This window comes from Myxocyprinus asiaticus, chromosome 3 (genome assembly GCF_019703515.2).
Source record: "Myxocyprinus asiaticus isolate MX2 ecotype Aquarium Trade chromosome 3, UBuf_Myxa_2, whole genome shotgun sequence".
In the NCBI taxonomy this organism is placed as follows: Eukaryota; Metazoa; Chordata; class Actinopteri; order Cypriniformes; family Catostomidae; genus Myxocyprinus; species Myxocyprinus asiaticus.
Window position 1 is genome coordinate 20,626,307 of NC_059346.1, and position 14,550 is coordinate 20,640,856.

General features: G+C 37.7%; 1 protein-coding gene across 9 annotated transcripts in view; it reads right to left on the reverse strand.

Moving 5' to 3' along the window:
• The window catches only part of LOC127421825 (splicing regulator ARVCF-like), a 275,477-nt gene that overhangs the window by 37,561 nt on the left and 223,366 nt on the right, over positions 1 to 14,550 (reverse strand). For 8 of the 9 annotated variants that reach the window (XM_051664985.1, XM_051665015.1, XM_051664993.1 and 5 more), the window contains 5 exons: positions 11,505 to 11,688; positions 4,557 to 4,674; positions 3,759 to 3,930; positions 1,627 to 1,644; positions 711 to 782 (listed from right to left, as the gene is read on the reverse strand). In XM_051664985.1, coding sequence (XP_051520945.1) covers positions 711 to 782; positions 1,627 to 1,644; positions 3,759 to 3,930; positions 4,557 to 4,674; positions 11,505 to 11,688 — 564 coding nt within the window. The remainder of the gene's footprint in view (positions 1 to 710; positions 783 to 1,626; positions 1,645 to 3,758; positions 3,931 to 4,556; positions 4,675 to 11,504; positions 11,689 to 14,550) is intronic. The other variant, XM_051665009.1, reaches the window with a different exon arrangement.

Below are 14,550 nucleotides of genomic sequence, written 5' to 3' on the forward strand. Positions count from 1 at the left end.
GAGCCCCTCTCAAAGAACAGATGGTATAACTCACCAATACATCTAAAGTCAGGCTCAACCTGGCCTGTTGCTGAGGGTAAATCAACCTCATTCTACCTAGATTTACTTGGTCAGGGGTCTCAATCGTACTGAAATACACTCTGCCTATTTACCACTGTGCTTCTGAGGATTCTGTCGGTGTTTTGTCATAATGATAAAATGCTTGAGCAGAGCAGAATTGTTACGTGATACCAGGGACTTTCTAGTGGATCTCTGCATGCTGATGTGCACTCGATGCACTAGTACAAATATAGAATATCATACTTTAATATACTTTACCGGTCAAAAGTTTTGAAACACTTGACTGAAATGTTTCTCATGATCTTAAAAATCTTTTGATCTGAAGGCATATGAATAAAGAATGAGTAAGTGTTTCAAAACTTTTGACCGGTAGTGTACATCTTAGTGAAAAGTGTGTTCTCATAGCCTTTTTCACATCCCACAATTCTATGTGGCAGAGTATGTCGCTGTGCATGGTGTTTGGGGCAAAGAGGGCGGATTTTAGGCTATTATATTCACATCCTCAGAGCAGTTCACCCACCTTTAATGACTAGATTTCTGTCTTTCAGAGTGAGAGTGAGACCAAGGAGTCAGGCCTTTTACTGTCGCTTTTTCAAAAGAGTGACAGCTTAAAGATGTAATAATTCGGTGGTGCCAAAAGTAAGACATACCTTTAGTGGGTTCTGTGCGCTTGGGTAGGTCCAGCGTGTCATAGTTTTTGTCATGCTCTCCATTTTTCCTCCCTAAGTGAAGAAGGGGAAGATATAGTAAGAGAGTGTGAGGGAGAATGAAAGGGAAAGCAGTTGTAAGTGTCACTCTATGTGAGACAGAACTATACAGGTATGAAAATGTCAAGTCCACCTAATACGCAGACGCACAAAGTCACAGACACATAAGCCACACATAAATCTAGCTACTACACAAATAGGTAAGGGAAAATGTACAGTCATCTTCACAAAATAAACCCTGACAGGTGATCAGGGTGATATAATTACCGGCAGACTGTACATTATCCTGCTTATTACATGGCTACTTACCGTACTTAGGTATGTTGAATTAGGCAACAGTCAAATATTCAAAATTATCAAAAAATATTTGACAGCTCAATGCCGCAATTGACCTATCAGAATCAAGTATTCCAGAGCCATGTAATAAGCACAGAAAATCTCTACCCTCTTGACACCAGCTCCCAAGAGTGGGAACCTCCATTAATAATGCAGTAACCTTTATGGAGGACAGCTGTTTATAATAGAGCAAAGTAATGAATACTACTCCACTATCACTCACAACAAGAACATAAGTGTTAGCGCAATAGACAGAAAGATAGGTGAAAGCCAGGCCTCATTAACAGATAACAGCACAGACACACAGACAGTCTATGCCAGCTGAAAGTGGCTTTGAACGAGCTAAATTGACACAGGTATGACATTTCCTTTAAGATGAAATGCTGGCCAGTAATTTAAGGATGGAAGGTGAAAAGGTGAAAGAGGGGTGGTGATGAAGAGTTGAGTCTGATGAAGATAGAGGGAGGTGTAATATGAGAGTATGCTAAGAGAGAAAGAGAGTCAGACAGGCCGAGTGACTCACCTTGATTAAACCATTCCTCTACAGTTAGCCAACGCAGCGGCAGCAAGACCAGTAAGAAAAAAGCAGGCAGGGGAAGAGAGAGGAAATTCAGAATGTGTGTAATAAAGAGGACTGATCTTATTTGTGAACCACTTTAAAAGTACAAAGGAAAGGAGAGAGTACCTAGCAAATACAAAGTTGAGAGGTGAGTCAGTCATATTAGTTTCCTCAGGTTACCAGGAAGGAATTAAAAGATTGTTTATGTGTGCACAGCTTTAAACATTTAGTAAGAGCCATTTTGAATTGGCAGCAAAGGCTGGTTGACCATTCCTTAAAGAAACAGTTCACCCAAAAATGATAATTCACTCATCATATTCTCACCCTTATGCCATCTCAAACTCATATGACTTTCTTTTTTCTGCAGAACACAGAGAAATGTTGAAGGATAAATGACGAATTTTTTTTTGTTTTGGTTTTTTACATACAAAGCAAGTCAATGGGGTCCAAAACTTAGACGTTCCAAAAAGCACATAATGGCTTCTGAAGTGATGCGATCAGTTTTGGGTGAGAAACGGCAACATGTAACTCTTTTTCACCCTAAATCTTGACATGTGCAGTCTCCTTGGTGTGTTCGTGAGAGAAGCTCATTCACACTTCCTTGAACTTGAAGCTTGCACAGAGCGCTTGTACAGCACGTGTTGGACCCCAAATGCAATTTATCCTTCAAAATATCTTTGTTCTGCAGAAGAAAGTCATTTGAGTTTGATATAAAGGTGAGTAAATGATGAGAGAATAATTTTTTAGGGTGAACTATCCATTTAAGACCACCTTAAATGCTAAATTTGATTTATGCTATCAGCAGGCTAACACATAATCTGTAAAATTGGAATGCCCATTATTCATAAAATTCTACAGAGCTTGTCCGTTTATTTAATATTTTGGCTAATTTGATTTCAGCAACCACCAAGAGTGTAAAAAGAGTCTGTCAGATTCTGTCTTGGTCTGTTAATAAGTGCACCACACCACAGACTTGGAGTGAACCATACTCCAATTTTCCAAGACACATACAAATTCAGTAATACTAGGTAAAACAAAAACTATAAAATTGCTCTCAGATCTGTTAAAAAAGAAACCTCTGCATATGCTGTAATAGTCTTGTATGAAGCCATAATAAAAAGTTATAAACATGTGGAACACCAAAAATGAAAGCAGCTTAACCAAAACTCTAAATGTACAGCACAACTTTGGTTTGCCATAAACAAGCAAAGCAGCATACACTAATAACTCTTTTGCTGTTGATAATCAAGCAGTCAAAGAATTTTGTGAGCAAGAATAAATCATGCCTTTTAACTCAAGTAAAACTTTGCTGGGAAAACAAGGTTGTCCTAATAACTTTCCGGAAATGAGTAATGTTTTAGGGCCATTTTCTGATGTAAATATAGGGCACTTGCATCTTAAAGTAGTAGCTTATATCTCCAGGGCCACTGACAAATAAACAAACCTCATTAAAAAGGGTCCACGAGGCACAGTATGCCATCAATGCTGTCATCTCTTCTGTTTACACACATATTTAATTTTGCTCCATAAGGAAGTTTAATGACTTCTCATAAAGGTCTGTTTAAAAATCAATAACTAAAGTCATTAACATATTCAAGGGGTCTCTCTCTTTTGTTAGTTTGAGAGGGGGAAAAAAATCTGGACAACTAATGCAAGTAATTAATATAAGCATTGAGACCAGTTCAGCCTAGAAATTAGTCAGTACTCTTGGCATTATTTAAAAACTTGTGCAAGATTTCTCAGACACAACACTGAAAAGAACTGATTCAACTCTCTATAGACCGATACAATGTACCACCACAGACGCTGAACGTACGCCCACATCCATTTAAAGATAAATATTGATTCAACATTGATACCCTAGACATACAGTACACTAAAGTTGTGGGTCATAAGCCACATAAGAGAGCAGGCCAAACAAATAGAGCCCCAAGCATTTTATCTGCCCAAACTGCTATTTATGATGTTGTCTTAACGATAGGATAGCAATGGACTCTTCGAACTTATTTTAATGTGATTGAAACATCAGGCTGTTGATTAACAAGTATCAAGCACATACATGAGATGATGAATCAGATGAAGGATTCAATTCTGACCTTTGGCCTTCTTTCCTCCAAAGCAGCCTGCGTCATCTTTCTTTTTCCTCTGAGTGCTGGCAGAGCCAGGGCCCTGAAGAGCCGAGGACTCCTGGAACTTCTCAGCCCCTGGAATCTCCTTGTGCACGTGGTAAGACAGGTTCCTCATGATGCAAACACAATTCTCAACAGACTATAAGATAGAGAGACCTTTTATTAGTACAGCCATTCTTGGTAAAAGAGGACTATTTAAAACACTGGCCATTTGTCCACTAAAGACTATATTACTAAATATACCATATATCAAATCTGTATTTACACGGATTGGTCAATTGCAGCATTTTGTTTTTTCGTATCACAATGCAGTCTCCTTTAGCACATAATAAAATATTAGCAACTCAAATCAATATTTCCTTCCATTTATTTATTTTTTATAAGGAAAGTAGCCATGTAATGAGCAAGATAATGCACAGCCAGCCAGTGATTATCACAAAATAAACCCCTTCAGGGTGATACAAGACCTGATCACTTTTTTATTATAGTGCATCCTTCAAAGACTGAGAGAGAACTCACAAAGAATGAATTGCACGTTCTGATAGCATGGTTTATTTGTTGTCTATGTTGTTTAAGCACTCAATTTACTAGGACCGACTGAGCCATTACATATTTATCGTAGTGCTCCCTTCAAGGGGATTAGATTATTTCCATACATCAGATACCATATTAGACGCAACAAATGTAAACTTAGAACACAAGTATATTGGTTAAACAGACACTGATATACGTCCCAGCTGCCCTCTTTCTTCTGAAGAGACTCACCTTGTTGTCCATGTCCTTCTTTCCAACGGCAGACTGCAGTGCATGCAGCAAGGCATCTACCAGCCCCTCACACTCACGCAACCGTCTACGTGCCTCTGCTCCATCTGAACTCACATTCCTATGGCAAAAGCATGAGTAAGCAAAAGCAATTTTTACTAATTATACATCACAAGCTCTAACATTTAAATATATATATTTTTTTATTAGGGCTGTCAATGTAACACTTTAATTTAGTGCAATTAACCATAACAAAAATGATACAATAAAAGATTAACATAATGTAACAAAGTTCACAAGATGGGCAAGGAGGAAGCTGGGACTGGTTTGACAAACACGTAAGACACTTTAATTACATTAAACACTACAACACAGCTACTTTTCAGCAGCTCCAACACATTTTGCTTTTCAGCATAACACTGACACGCAGACAGAAATATTTGTGCATCTCTCTCTCTCCTCTGCCGCTGTCTCCTATCCTTAAATACTTCCGCCACCCCTCACTGGAATGTGAGACCGGTGTGGCACACAGGTGGACCTCATTCACCACTTATGTTTCCGACCTCGCTCTGCCCAGACGCCGCTTGGCCCTGCCCTGCTCGCCACATACCCCCATTGCCAAACTCAGGTCGGGGAATTCTCCGGCCTGTGATCTACCTCCCCCCTTTCTAGGGAGGGAGCGTTGGCACGTCAGAATGGTCTCCGGCACATGCCTGGGATAGGGAACAGAACAGGACGGGGGGGGGGGGTAAAATTCACTTACGCGACTTGGTATGATTGCATTCATATCCGCAGTAAACCGTACCAGAGTTCACATGTACCATACTCCAAATCACCTTTTCAAGCAGACTAGGGTGCGGTTTGCAGGTGCGCACCAGAGTTCAGAAAACAGCGTTCACATCATCCAAATGAACCAAATTTTGACTTCATTTGAACCTTTGTGTGCACCAAAAGTGCTAGTGTGAAAGCACCCTAAGAGCCAAGCCCGGCAAAGCCTGACAAAATCAGGTGGACCCAGATACAGTGAGCAACAGAGTAAAAGGCAGGCTTACTTCAGTTACACTATGAATAGTAAAAAAACTGGAAACACTAAACACAACTCAGATCAGCTGACCTGAAGCGTAACTAGCAACTCTGGACCACACAAATGCCCTGACACAGAATTGCACAAGAAAAGTGCAATTTTGCCTACTTAATGCCCTTTTGAGAATATCACATACACAAAAGGCAATCATCTGAGAGCAGGGAACTAATTGGAAAAAAAAAAAAAGTTTAATGGTTTCATGGTCATCCAATCCAATTAAACCCACATTCAAGCCTCGTTCAGCCAAGGTACTTTCAGCTACCCTTCATTAATGATCTCAGACCTGCTCTTATCATCTTGATTTATTACAGGACAAAATACAGATAGGTCTCAGATGTTCTTAAGTGCAAAATCGACCAGTGTTCCTCTTTGAAACACATGAAGGGCCAAATTCAAAAGAAAGGTTAGTGTTACAAAAGAAAAAAGAAAAGAATGTCAGATGTGTCCACACCTGAGCAGACAGTATGAGCCATATGGGTTCTTCATCCTTCACCCCAAGATTTCTTTCCTGCCAGCTGTTCAGCTGTAGTTCTTCATAACTTGATTGCCAAGTTGAAATCCTACCCATAAAAACTCACTCCAGAGCCATCACTACCAAAAGACAACTGGAGAAAACATATATTAAACAAACACTCTGCCAAACAAATGGGTCCCTTTCCAGCAAAGGAATTTTAAACCCATTTGCAGTAGAACAACCATATGGAATACAACATTTTCTAGCTGTACATCTGTTGTGGCTATGGTCCATTGATATTAGAGTGATGGATTTTGATTTTACATTTACCTGCCTTTTTCATTCTTAATGTCTGAATGGCAGTCTGCATAAAGAACAGTAACCAGCCTCTAATTTTTTTAAGTCATTCTTAAATGGGAAAAAAGAAGGATTCGATATGTATATTTTTGTTGTATATAGCCTATGCAAATTCCTTCCCTCCATAATAAAAAGGTATTCACAGTATGTAGGAATCCATGATTCACTGGCTGATGCATGCAAATAAAGATATTGTGAAATAATGTGGAATCTTGTGAAACAATGTTAAAATATTGGCTCTGGTCTATTGTTTATATTTTATAATATTTATACTTATGCAGACAATACATTCCACATCTCTTCTTAGGTCTTAGGCATACATATATCATATACAGTATCCAATGTAAATACTGTCTCATTGTGTAAATGTTGCCCTATTTTGCTATTCATTGCTTGTAATTTACAGTTGTACCTATTGTAATTTACTGCCATGCAGATCACTGTGAATGATCTGTACGCTTGGATGTATGTTAGCCCTTTTCCACGCGGGGATCACAGACGGCCTCACGTTCGGTGTTGAGTTATGAAAATGAAACCGTTATAAAGATGTACATACCTATTCAGTGATGTAAACTCCTGTTGTTTTGTCCCAAGCAGACTTCAGTGTACAACATCCAATTGAACATTTAGTCCAAAAGTGCACATATTCAAAGAAATATTAATGGATTCTCATATGTTTACACTGTAGTTTCCTGAAGGACAGACCTTCAAACATCTCAAGGTCAAACAAATTGCTAGAGCCACTATCAGCAGGAATTGCAAACTTTCATATTTGTCACAATAAAATAAAGTGCGCAGAAACACTACAAATAAGACTCTGCCTCCAAGCTGCTTGCTTGGCAACAGATGCCACTGGATACAGTTTCCATGGCTACAGCCTGAGCTGAGGCTTGAAAGACAGGATGAAGATGGAAAGGATGGATTTTCACTGCCAGGAAGAGCATTGGCAAAGGAGAACAAGCTAAAGAGAGATAAGCAGGTTGAGAAAAAGTGAGAAAGACAAAGATATAGAGTCAGATACAATAACAGAAAGTAAATTATCCCAGGTAATTTCACTTTCAGGACACATTCCAGGATGTTTCCCTGAAATTGATGAGAAAGAGATAGAAAGATAAGACAGCACTATATTATATAATAGTTAGTTCTGGTCCTAGAATCTGATCGGACAAGCGGTTTCTAAGAGTGCTCATATTTTATGTAACAGCACTGGGACACTACACTGTTTGTATCACTCCACTTGTCTGGGTTTGCATTCCAGACAGGCTGTGAGATGCTTGGTTACAATAACGGTTGATCCTGTGTGAGATGCTTGGATATGTTCTTCTAGAAAAGAGAGGGAATGGAAACATAGAGACAAAGAAGAGTGGATGAAGGCAGGGAGGTAGAGGCAAACGTAGGCAAGCAAGCAGAAGTTGGGCTTGGCCCAGGAGGATGCAGCACCATCACACCAGCAGCAAGAGATTAGAGGTCTGGCTGCTATAAAGGAAACAGAGGGTGAAAACACTGCCCAGTCCCTCTGGAGCTTCAGTGCTTAGCTCTCACACAACACAGGATACAGTTTGAATTAAAAACTGGCTACGAGAGAAGGGAGAGAGGAGTAAAAGAAAGGAGACAGGGAGAATATTCACTCAGTGGTAAAATATCACACACAATTTCTGAAATTAAAAGGTAGAAAGTGTTGGGGACCTCTAAAAGCAGGGTTGGCAAATGCTAAGTTGAAAGTACCAATGCCTCCTCATACAACCATGAGATTAATGATTAAATGAAAGCATCTCCTCAAGGTCATTAAACAGACCTGCTTTGTCACTTGGTTAGCATGATCAGTTAGACAATCAGACTTATGAGCTAAGGTTTACCTGGCCATGACGGTCTACTGTATAAAGGAAGACATAAAGTAACTATTATCTTAATGCCTGTCCTCACAGCCAACGCAACCAGTGTTGTTTCCCTCTGACTCTTTAATTACATGGTCAGTTGTAGTTAATCAGACAACCTTATCATCTCAAAAAAATTTCTCAATAATGTGACTACCCTTCCCTACCTACAAAACAAAGTAATGCACTGTAAACCCTAATGCTCAAAATAATTAACTGTTTTGAGTAGGGAAAATTAAATCACACAATTAATTCAAATAAATTAACCTTGATGAGTATTTAGAACTTTCTCTTTCTTTTGAGTTCAGGAAACTGGCACCTTTTACGTAAACTGATTTTTTCTTAATTATTATTATTTTGTGTTTAAAGAACTTGTCTCTTTAAATATACAGGAACTTAAATTTAAATGAAACTGGGAAGGGGATTTCTATTTCCCAGCATGTTTTGCATGGCACTCGACAAGGAGAATTTATGTTAAAATTAAGAGCTACATAATGTGTCTTTGCGCAAGATGAAAGGGGGAGACTTGTTAGTGTTTAATGTTTTGTTGCGTTTTTTTTTTTTAGAAGAGTTTCTGTTTTTACCATTGTGGGTTACCATTGTGGTGAATAGTGGAGCTTGAGTTTAGGTCGAGGACAGGTACAAGTTAAGAATGTTCAACATACTATTCCTGGCTAATTCAGAGTCTAGGGGACAGGGTTTTAACATCTCTTAAGAAGTTATGGGAGAGAGACTTGAATTTAGTACTGGAAGATGGAGAATGGAGTATGTTTTTTGGTTCTGTACTAAGATTCAAGGGTTCAGAATTTTATCTGAGGTCTTGAGCACTTAGATTTTATTTTGCCCCAGACTTTGTATTTTGGGTGATGGGGCGGGTATTAACATAATGAACAATCATATAACATTGCTTTGCTCAGTGAGCAATTGCTATGCTAATCAAAGCATTACCAATCAGCATGCATTTAGCATGCTAGCATTCACTGTATTAGCTAATTCTTGCTATAGTTCTAGCTAGGTTTCCTCTAATTGAAGTATTTAATTTGAGATTACTTATTAATTTTAAGTTCAGCAAAAAAGTTGCAATTAAATTGAAGTTTACTCAATATAAGAACAATTAACATGCATGTGTAGTACACAATTTAAATATAGTCATTTAGCAGATGCTTTTATCCAAAGCGATTTACTAAAAGTTCTATTAACTTGGGAGTTTATAAACTTAAAAGATTTGATGTAACTGATTGCCTTAAAATTATGTTTTAAACTTATTAGGGTTTACAGTGTGGTTTGTGGCAGTGTTTCTCAATTTTTCTGTTATTTATTTTTTGGTCACGTCCCCCTTTGCAACTAGACAATCTTTTGCACCCTCCCCCATCCCAAAATCTGATCTAAAAAAATTATGAAAACAAAAAATCAAGTTTTTTTTTTTTTTTTTTTTTTAAACAAAACAAAAACAAAAATGCTTTAACATTGCTAAACGTTAACTGCATTTTCTTGCAGTTTCATGTCAGTCTTTCATATGATTAAAGAAAAGTGTAATTTAAAAACTGCATATCTTTCAATTGTTTGCTGAATAATGAAAAAAGTATGTGAATCTGACCTTTTTTATCACTAGGTTATATTATTTTCTGTACACTTTCTGTTACAAAAATAAATAAAGCATTTTAATTATAAACTTTTTAAAATATCCAAAAATAAAATATAAAAGAGATACTGCCTTGCAGGAGCAATGTTAAAGGAATAGCAGTAAATTATGTCATAATTTACTCATCCCCTCAAGTCCTTCCAAACCAATATGACTTTTTTTTCATCTGAGGAACAAAATGATGGGAAATGAAAGGATTTTGTCAAGCTCCAAAAGCACATAAAAGCACCACAAAGTCTTCCATAACACTCGTGCACTATATCTCAAGTCTTCTAAAACCATAGGATAGTGTTGTGTCAGGAACAGACCAAAATTTGTGTTAGGCTAAATCACTGAAAATCTTTCCCTTCACCCATTCGAATCAGACAGGCACTCAACAACGTCCTCGTTTACATAAGCGAAGTGAGCGCACCTGCCACCATATAGAGGGAGAGGAGAAAGTGAAATCGTGAAAAACTTTATTTGTTCTTCTGTTTATTGTCACAGTGGCAAATTTGTGAAAGTGAAGAAGATTTGAGAAGAAGGGCAGTCTTCCACACCCCCCTTGCAATACCTATGCCACACTTATATGTTCAGTTGAGACGATGTGGAACCACTGGTACATTTGGAGTATAAATGAGATTTGCACCAGGTTATTAGGACAGGCAATGACTACACTAAAAGCAACACAAAAAACAGGAAGAGAGCAAAATCAACGTGGACCGCTATTAGACAGCAATTTTCTCTTGCCTTTTAGAGACAGGAGTGCGAGGAAGAAAAAACTGACTTCATTTATTGTGGTAGGATGCAGGTAGGGTAACCATGGAGATATAAAGCCCTATGTGACTGGATATCTTAATCAAAAGCTGAGCAGAAAAATGACCCCCTGAGGAATGGATCAGTGTTTGCAGAGAGGCTCATAACATAGTAGCAAATATTTTTATATATAGAACAGATAGAGATCACTGATTTAGCCTTTCATTATAATGTGAAAAAGGAACAAACACATAATGTTTTTCTATATTTTTTCATAGATTCTGTCAGAGACAAATAAGGTCAAAACATATAGTCTCCACAACTGTATTCCCACCTTGTTCTATTTTACATATAGAGATGCAACAGTCATTCAGATCAGTTTTGACTGCTGTTCCCTAAGGCATAAATAACCATACTTTCAAAACAACTGGATTGCTCTTCTAATCAACAATGAACAGAAATCATACTGTATATAGTGATTAGAATATGGTGGTGACCCAAAACAGAACCACTTGACAATGGGTTAGGCCACCACCTGGTTTGTTAGTCATTTCAAGAGAGCTAGACACAATGCTTATATATGCAAATTAATTTCTTCTTTTGTTCATTTGAAACCTTTTAGTAATCAAATTATAATAGACTACATGGGAAAAAAGCTTTTTGCTGAAATCCAGTAATACTTTTAAAACAGGGTTCAATGATATCGCTATAGTTCTATTTAGGTTTACAAAGATAGAGAAGATGCTTTAGCCATCAGAAGATAAGTCCAAGCAATTAATCACCTACTAAAGTAAGATTACCATACCTTAGACATCCTGATGTGTTCTTGAAGACAGTGGTCCACTCTGCATCGCGTGGCTTTGAGTCTTCATTGGGCTCATGTTCCCAGCCAGAATGAGGGATGATGACTTCGTTTGTCATCGTCTGAAGCCCGTGGTTAATTATGACCATCTTCAGAGGCTCATAGGATGATAAGTTCCAAAGTGTTCCTAACAGGTTGAGTGAGAGACAGAAGACAGAAATTAAGGGAAAAGCAACAGAAAAAAAAAAAAGAGTAAGAGAGGGTTTTATCTCTTAACATAAAACGAGCTACTAACAAAAGAAAGAGACAATGAATGAGGCACTACTGTTAAGCCAGGTGTACACTGCAATTTTTTCTGTTCTTTACAGTTGTTGCTTGTCAAAATATACAATATGCCCCTGGTGAGAACTTGCATAAACCCAAGTCAGACTGTGCACACCAAAGATCTTTTATGTCAGACTAAATAATACACATTTTTAGGACTTTGAACACGACTGACTGGCCGATCAATCATGTCACATTTCGACAAACTCATTGAGAGTGTTTACATGCACATCACACTGATTATGCTTAATGAGCCAGCAACTTGTAAACCCTTTCTACGGTTTTCCTTTATAGGGGTAATCAAAGTGGAACACGTAGACTTTTGCAAATTACTCCAATTTCGTGTTGCATGTAAACACCTTTACCAACATTTTTACCGGCATATCCAATGTGAACAAGTGTTTTGTGCATGCTTATTTATGTTTTGAAATCAAAAGCAGAGAATAACTGATGATTTCATGTCTCATGTAAACACAGTTTTGGTGTGCTGTCGGATTTTTTGAACAAGCTGTTTTTTGGTAGTTTCCAGCATATTGGTGTGCACACAAACACAAACGCATTGAGATGAGAAACTGTAAAAGTACCATACAAATCCAAGCAAGCCCTTGTGCTAATATTGGCAATGATTTTCTCGGAAAAGAAAAAACACTCATTTCAATTAATTCACCTTTAGATGGTTATCTTAGGAGATGTCATAATGCAGGACTGCGACTCAAAATTTCGGGCACGATCAGAACTTCATAGGAGGCTAAAACCACATCCACACTAATGCATTTTTGCTTGAAAATGAATTTCAGTACATTTATGCCTCTTATCCACACTGGAACGAAATTTTTCTCCACTGATAAAGGAACATTTTGAAAACGCTCTCCATTACGAAATACTTTGGAAAAAGATGACATTAGAGATTTCAAAAGAAAACAAATTAGTGTGGATGTGGCCAAAGATTAAATGCAAAGGCAACTAATTGCCCATCAGTGAGCATGACACAAAGCAATGAAAGTGATTTTTTAAAATAAATATTTACTGACATTTGTCTCAGATGCCAAAATCAAACAGTTTTTACCGGGCTTTAGATCTGTTTAGGGTTAGTCTTATGCTGCACATTACAAAAGCCTTGATACTGTATATTCAGAAAGAAAAACTAAATTATGAGAAAATTTGCTCTGAACAAACAAAATGTGGAAGGGGCCAGACTGTTATTTTCAAGACAATAAAACAGGAAACCTTATTCTATAAGCCAGCAGACGTACATCCGACTGGCCTTTATTTTATTAACTTGGCAACCCCTACACAGCTACTGCAACCTTTGGAAATGTAGAGTGGATAAATAAACTGCCTCCTCTTGTGTTAGTGAAAACTAAAGTCCAAGGACCACAGGGCATTCTTACTAAAACAGAAATAATAAGTGCTCGCATATAGCTGACTACCAATTCATAAAATTCTGAATATATTATCTATGCTTTTCACATTCATCATCACCCCACATCATTCTCACTTGTTAATTATTTCCAGGTCCATTTCTGCTTACAAAAGCTACAACAGGAGACAAGAGGTCTAAAAACACATTGCAACTCCCTCTAATGTGGTTTAATGGTTTTCAAGCCCCAAAAATAAATAAATTTACCCCCTGATAATAACAGCATCTGTATTTCCATCTGCAAGCAGGCTCCATCACCTCTTAGCCTCTGAATAGCCATTAGTCACTGATTAAAGCCTGGATAGCAGACATCGTACAAATGGCTCTTGCCGTACATGGGAATGTCTATTTAGTAAAGTGGAACATTAAGGAGCATGGATCATTACTGGCCATCTCATGTGCTCAAGCACGCGTTATTGTTTTGAATGGACATGTCGTTAGAGGAGAGGTAGAGGTTTAGAACATGTTGATTAACATTGTGTAAAGTCACTCTATTGGCTTTAACAGGAGGCAGACAACTGGAGCAGGTTGTGTTGCAACAGCATGGTAAACAATGCATTAGTTCAAAGGCTTTTTATAACCATGGATTACATCTTGTGTTCTTTAATCTTGTATAATGCAAATTAATGCATTCGTTCAAAGGCTTTTTATAACCATGGATTACATCTTGCGTATACAAGTACATTTTTCCCACTTACACAGAAAAGTATTTTACCAAAATATATGAAGAGTACAGATGTTTAAAATGATATCTGTGGCCTATAAAAAATACCTTTACCAAAAATCAGCTTATTCAAAAAAAGGAATCAAACCAATGACCTTGGCATTGCTAGAACCATGTGATCCAACTGGAGCTACAGGACTTTTTATTCATATACAAATGTTTATTAATTAAAAATACAGTATACTATATATATATATATATATATATATATATATATATATATATATATATCTTTGGTCAAGGAGAAAGCAGATTTAAAAAGGAGGCCAGAAATTACAGTGAAAACACTGTGTTTTTTCGGAAGGGCTCTGGTGTCGTATCTAGTTGGCTCCTCTGCAATCTTTTGCAGGTTCCCGGATACCCAAAAAACTAATACAAAAGAAGCCAATTAAATCAACATGAGGCAAGCTGAACCTTGTCAGAGGTGCAGCCTGATTGAGTTTACTCCTTCCTGCTTGTCATTGGAGCCTCCTTGCTAATTCAATTTCCTGGGAACAGCAGACATGCTAGTCTAACAGGCCATTCACTTAGGGCTGCTATTATAGTCCTACCCTGCCCCCTGCCATTTATCATACACTGAT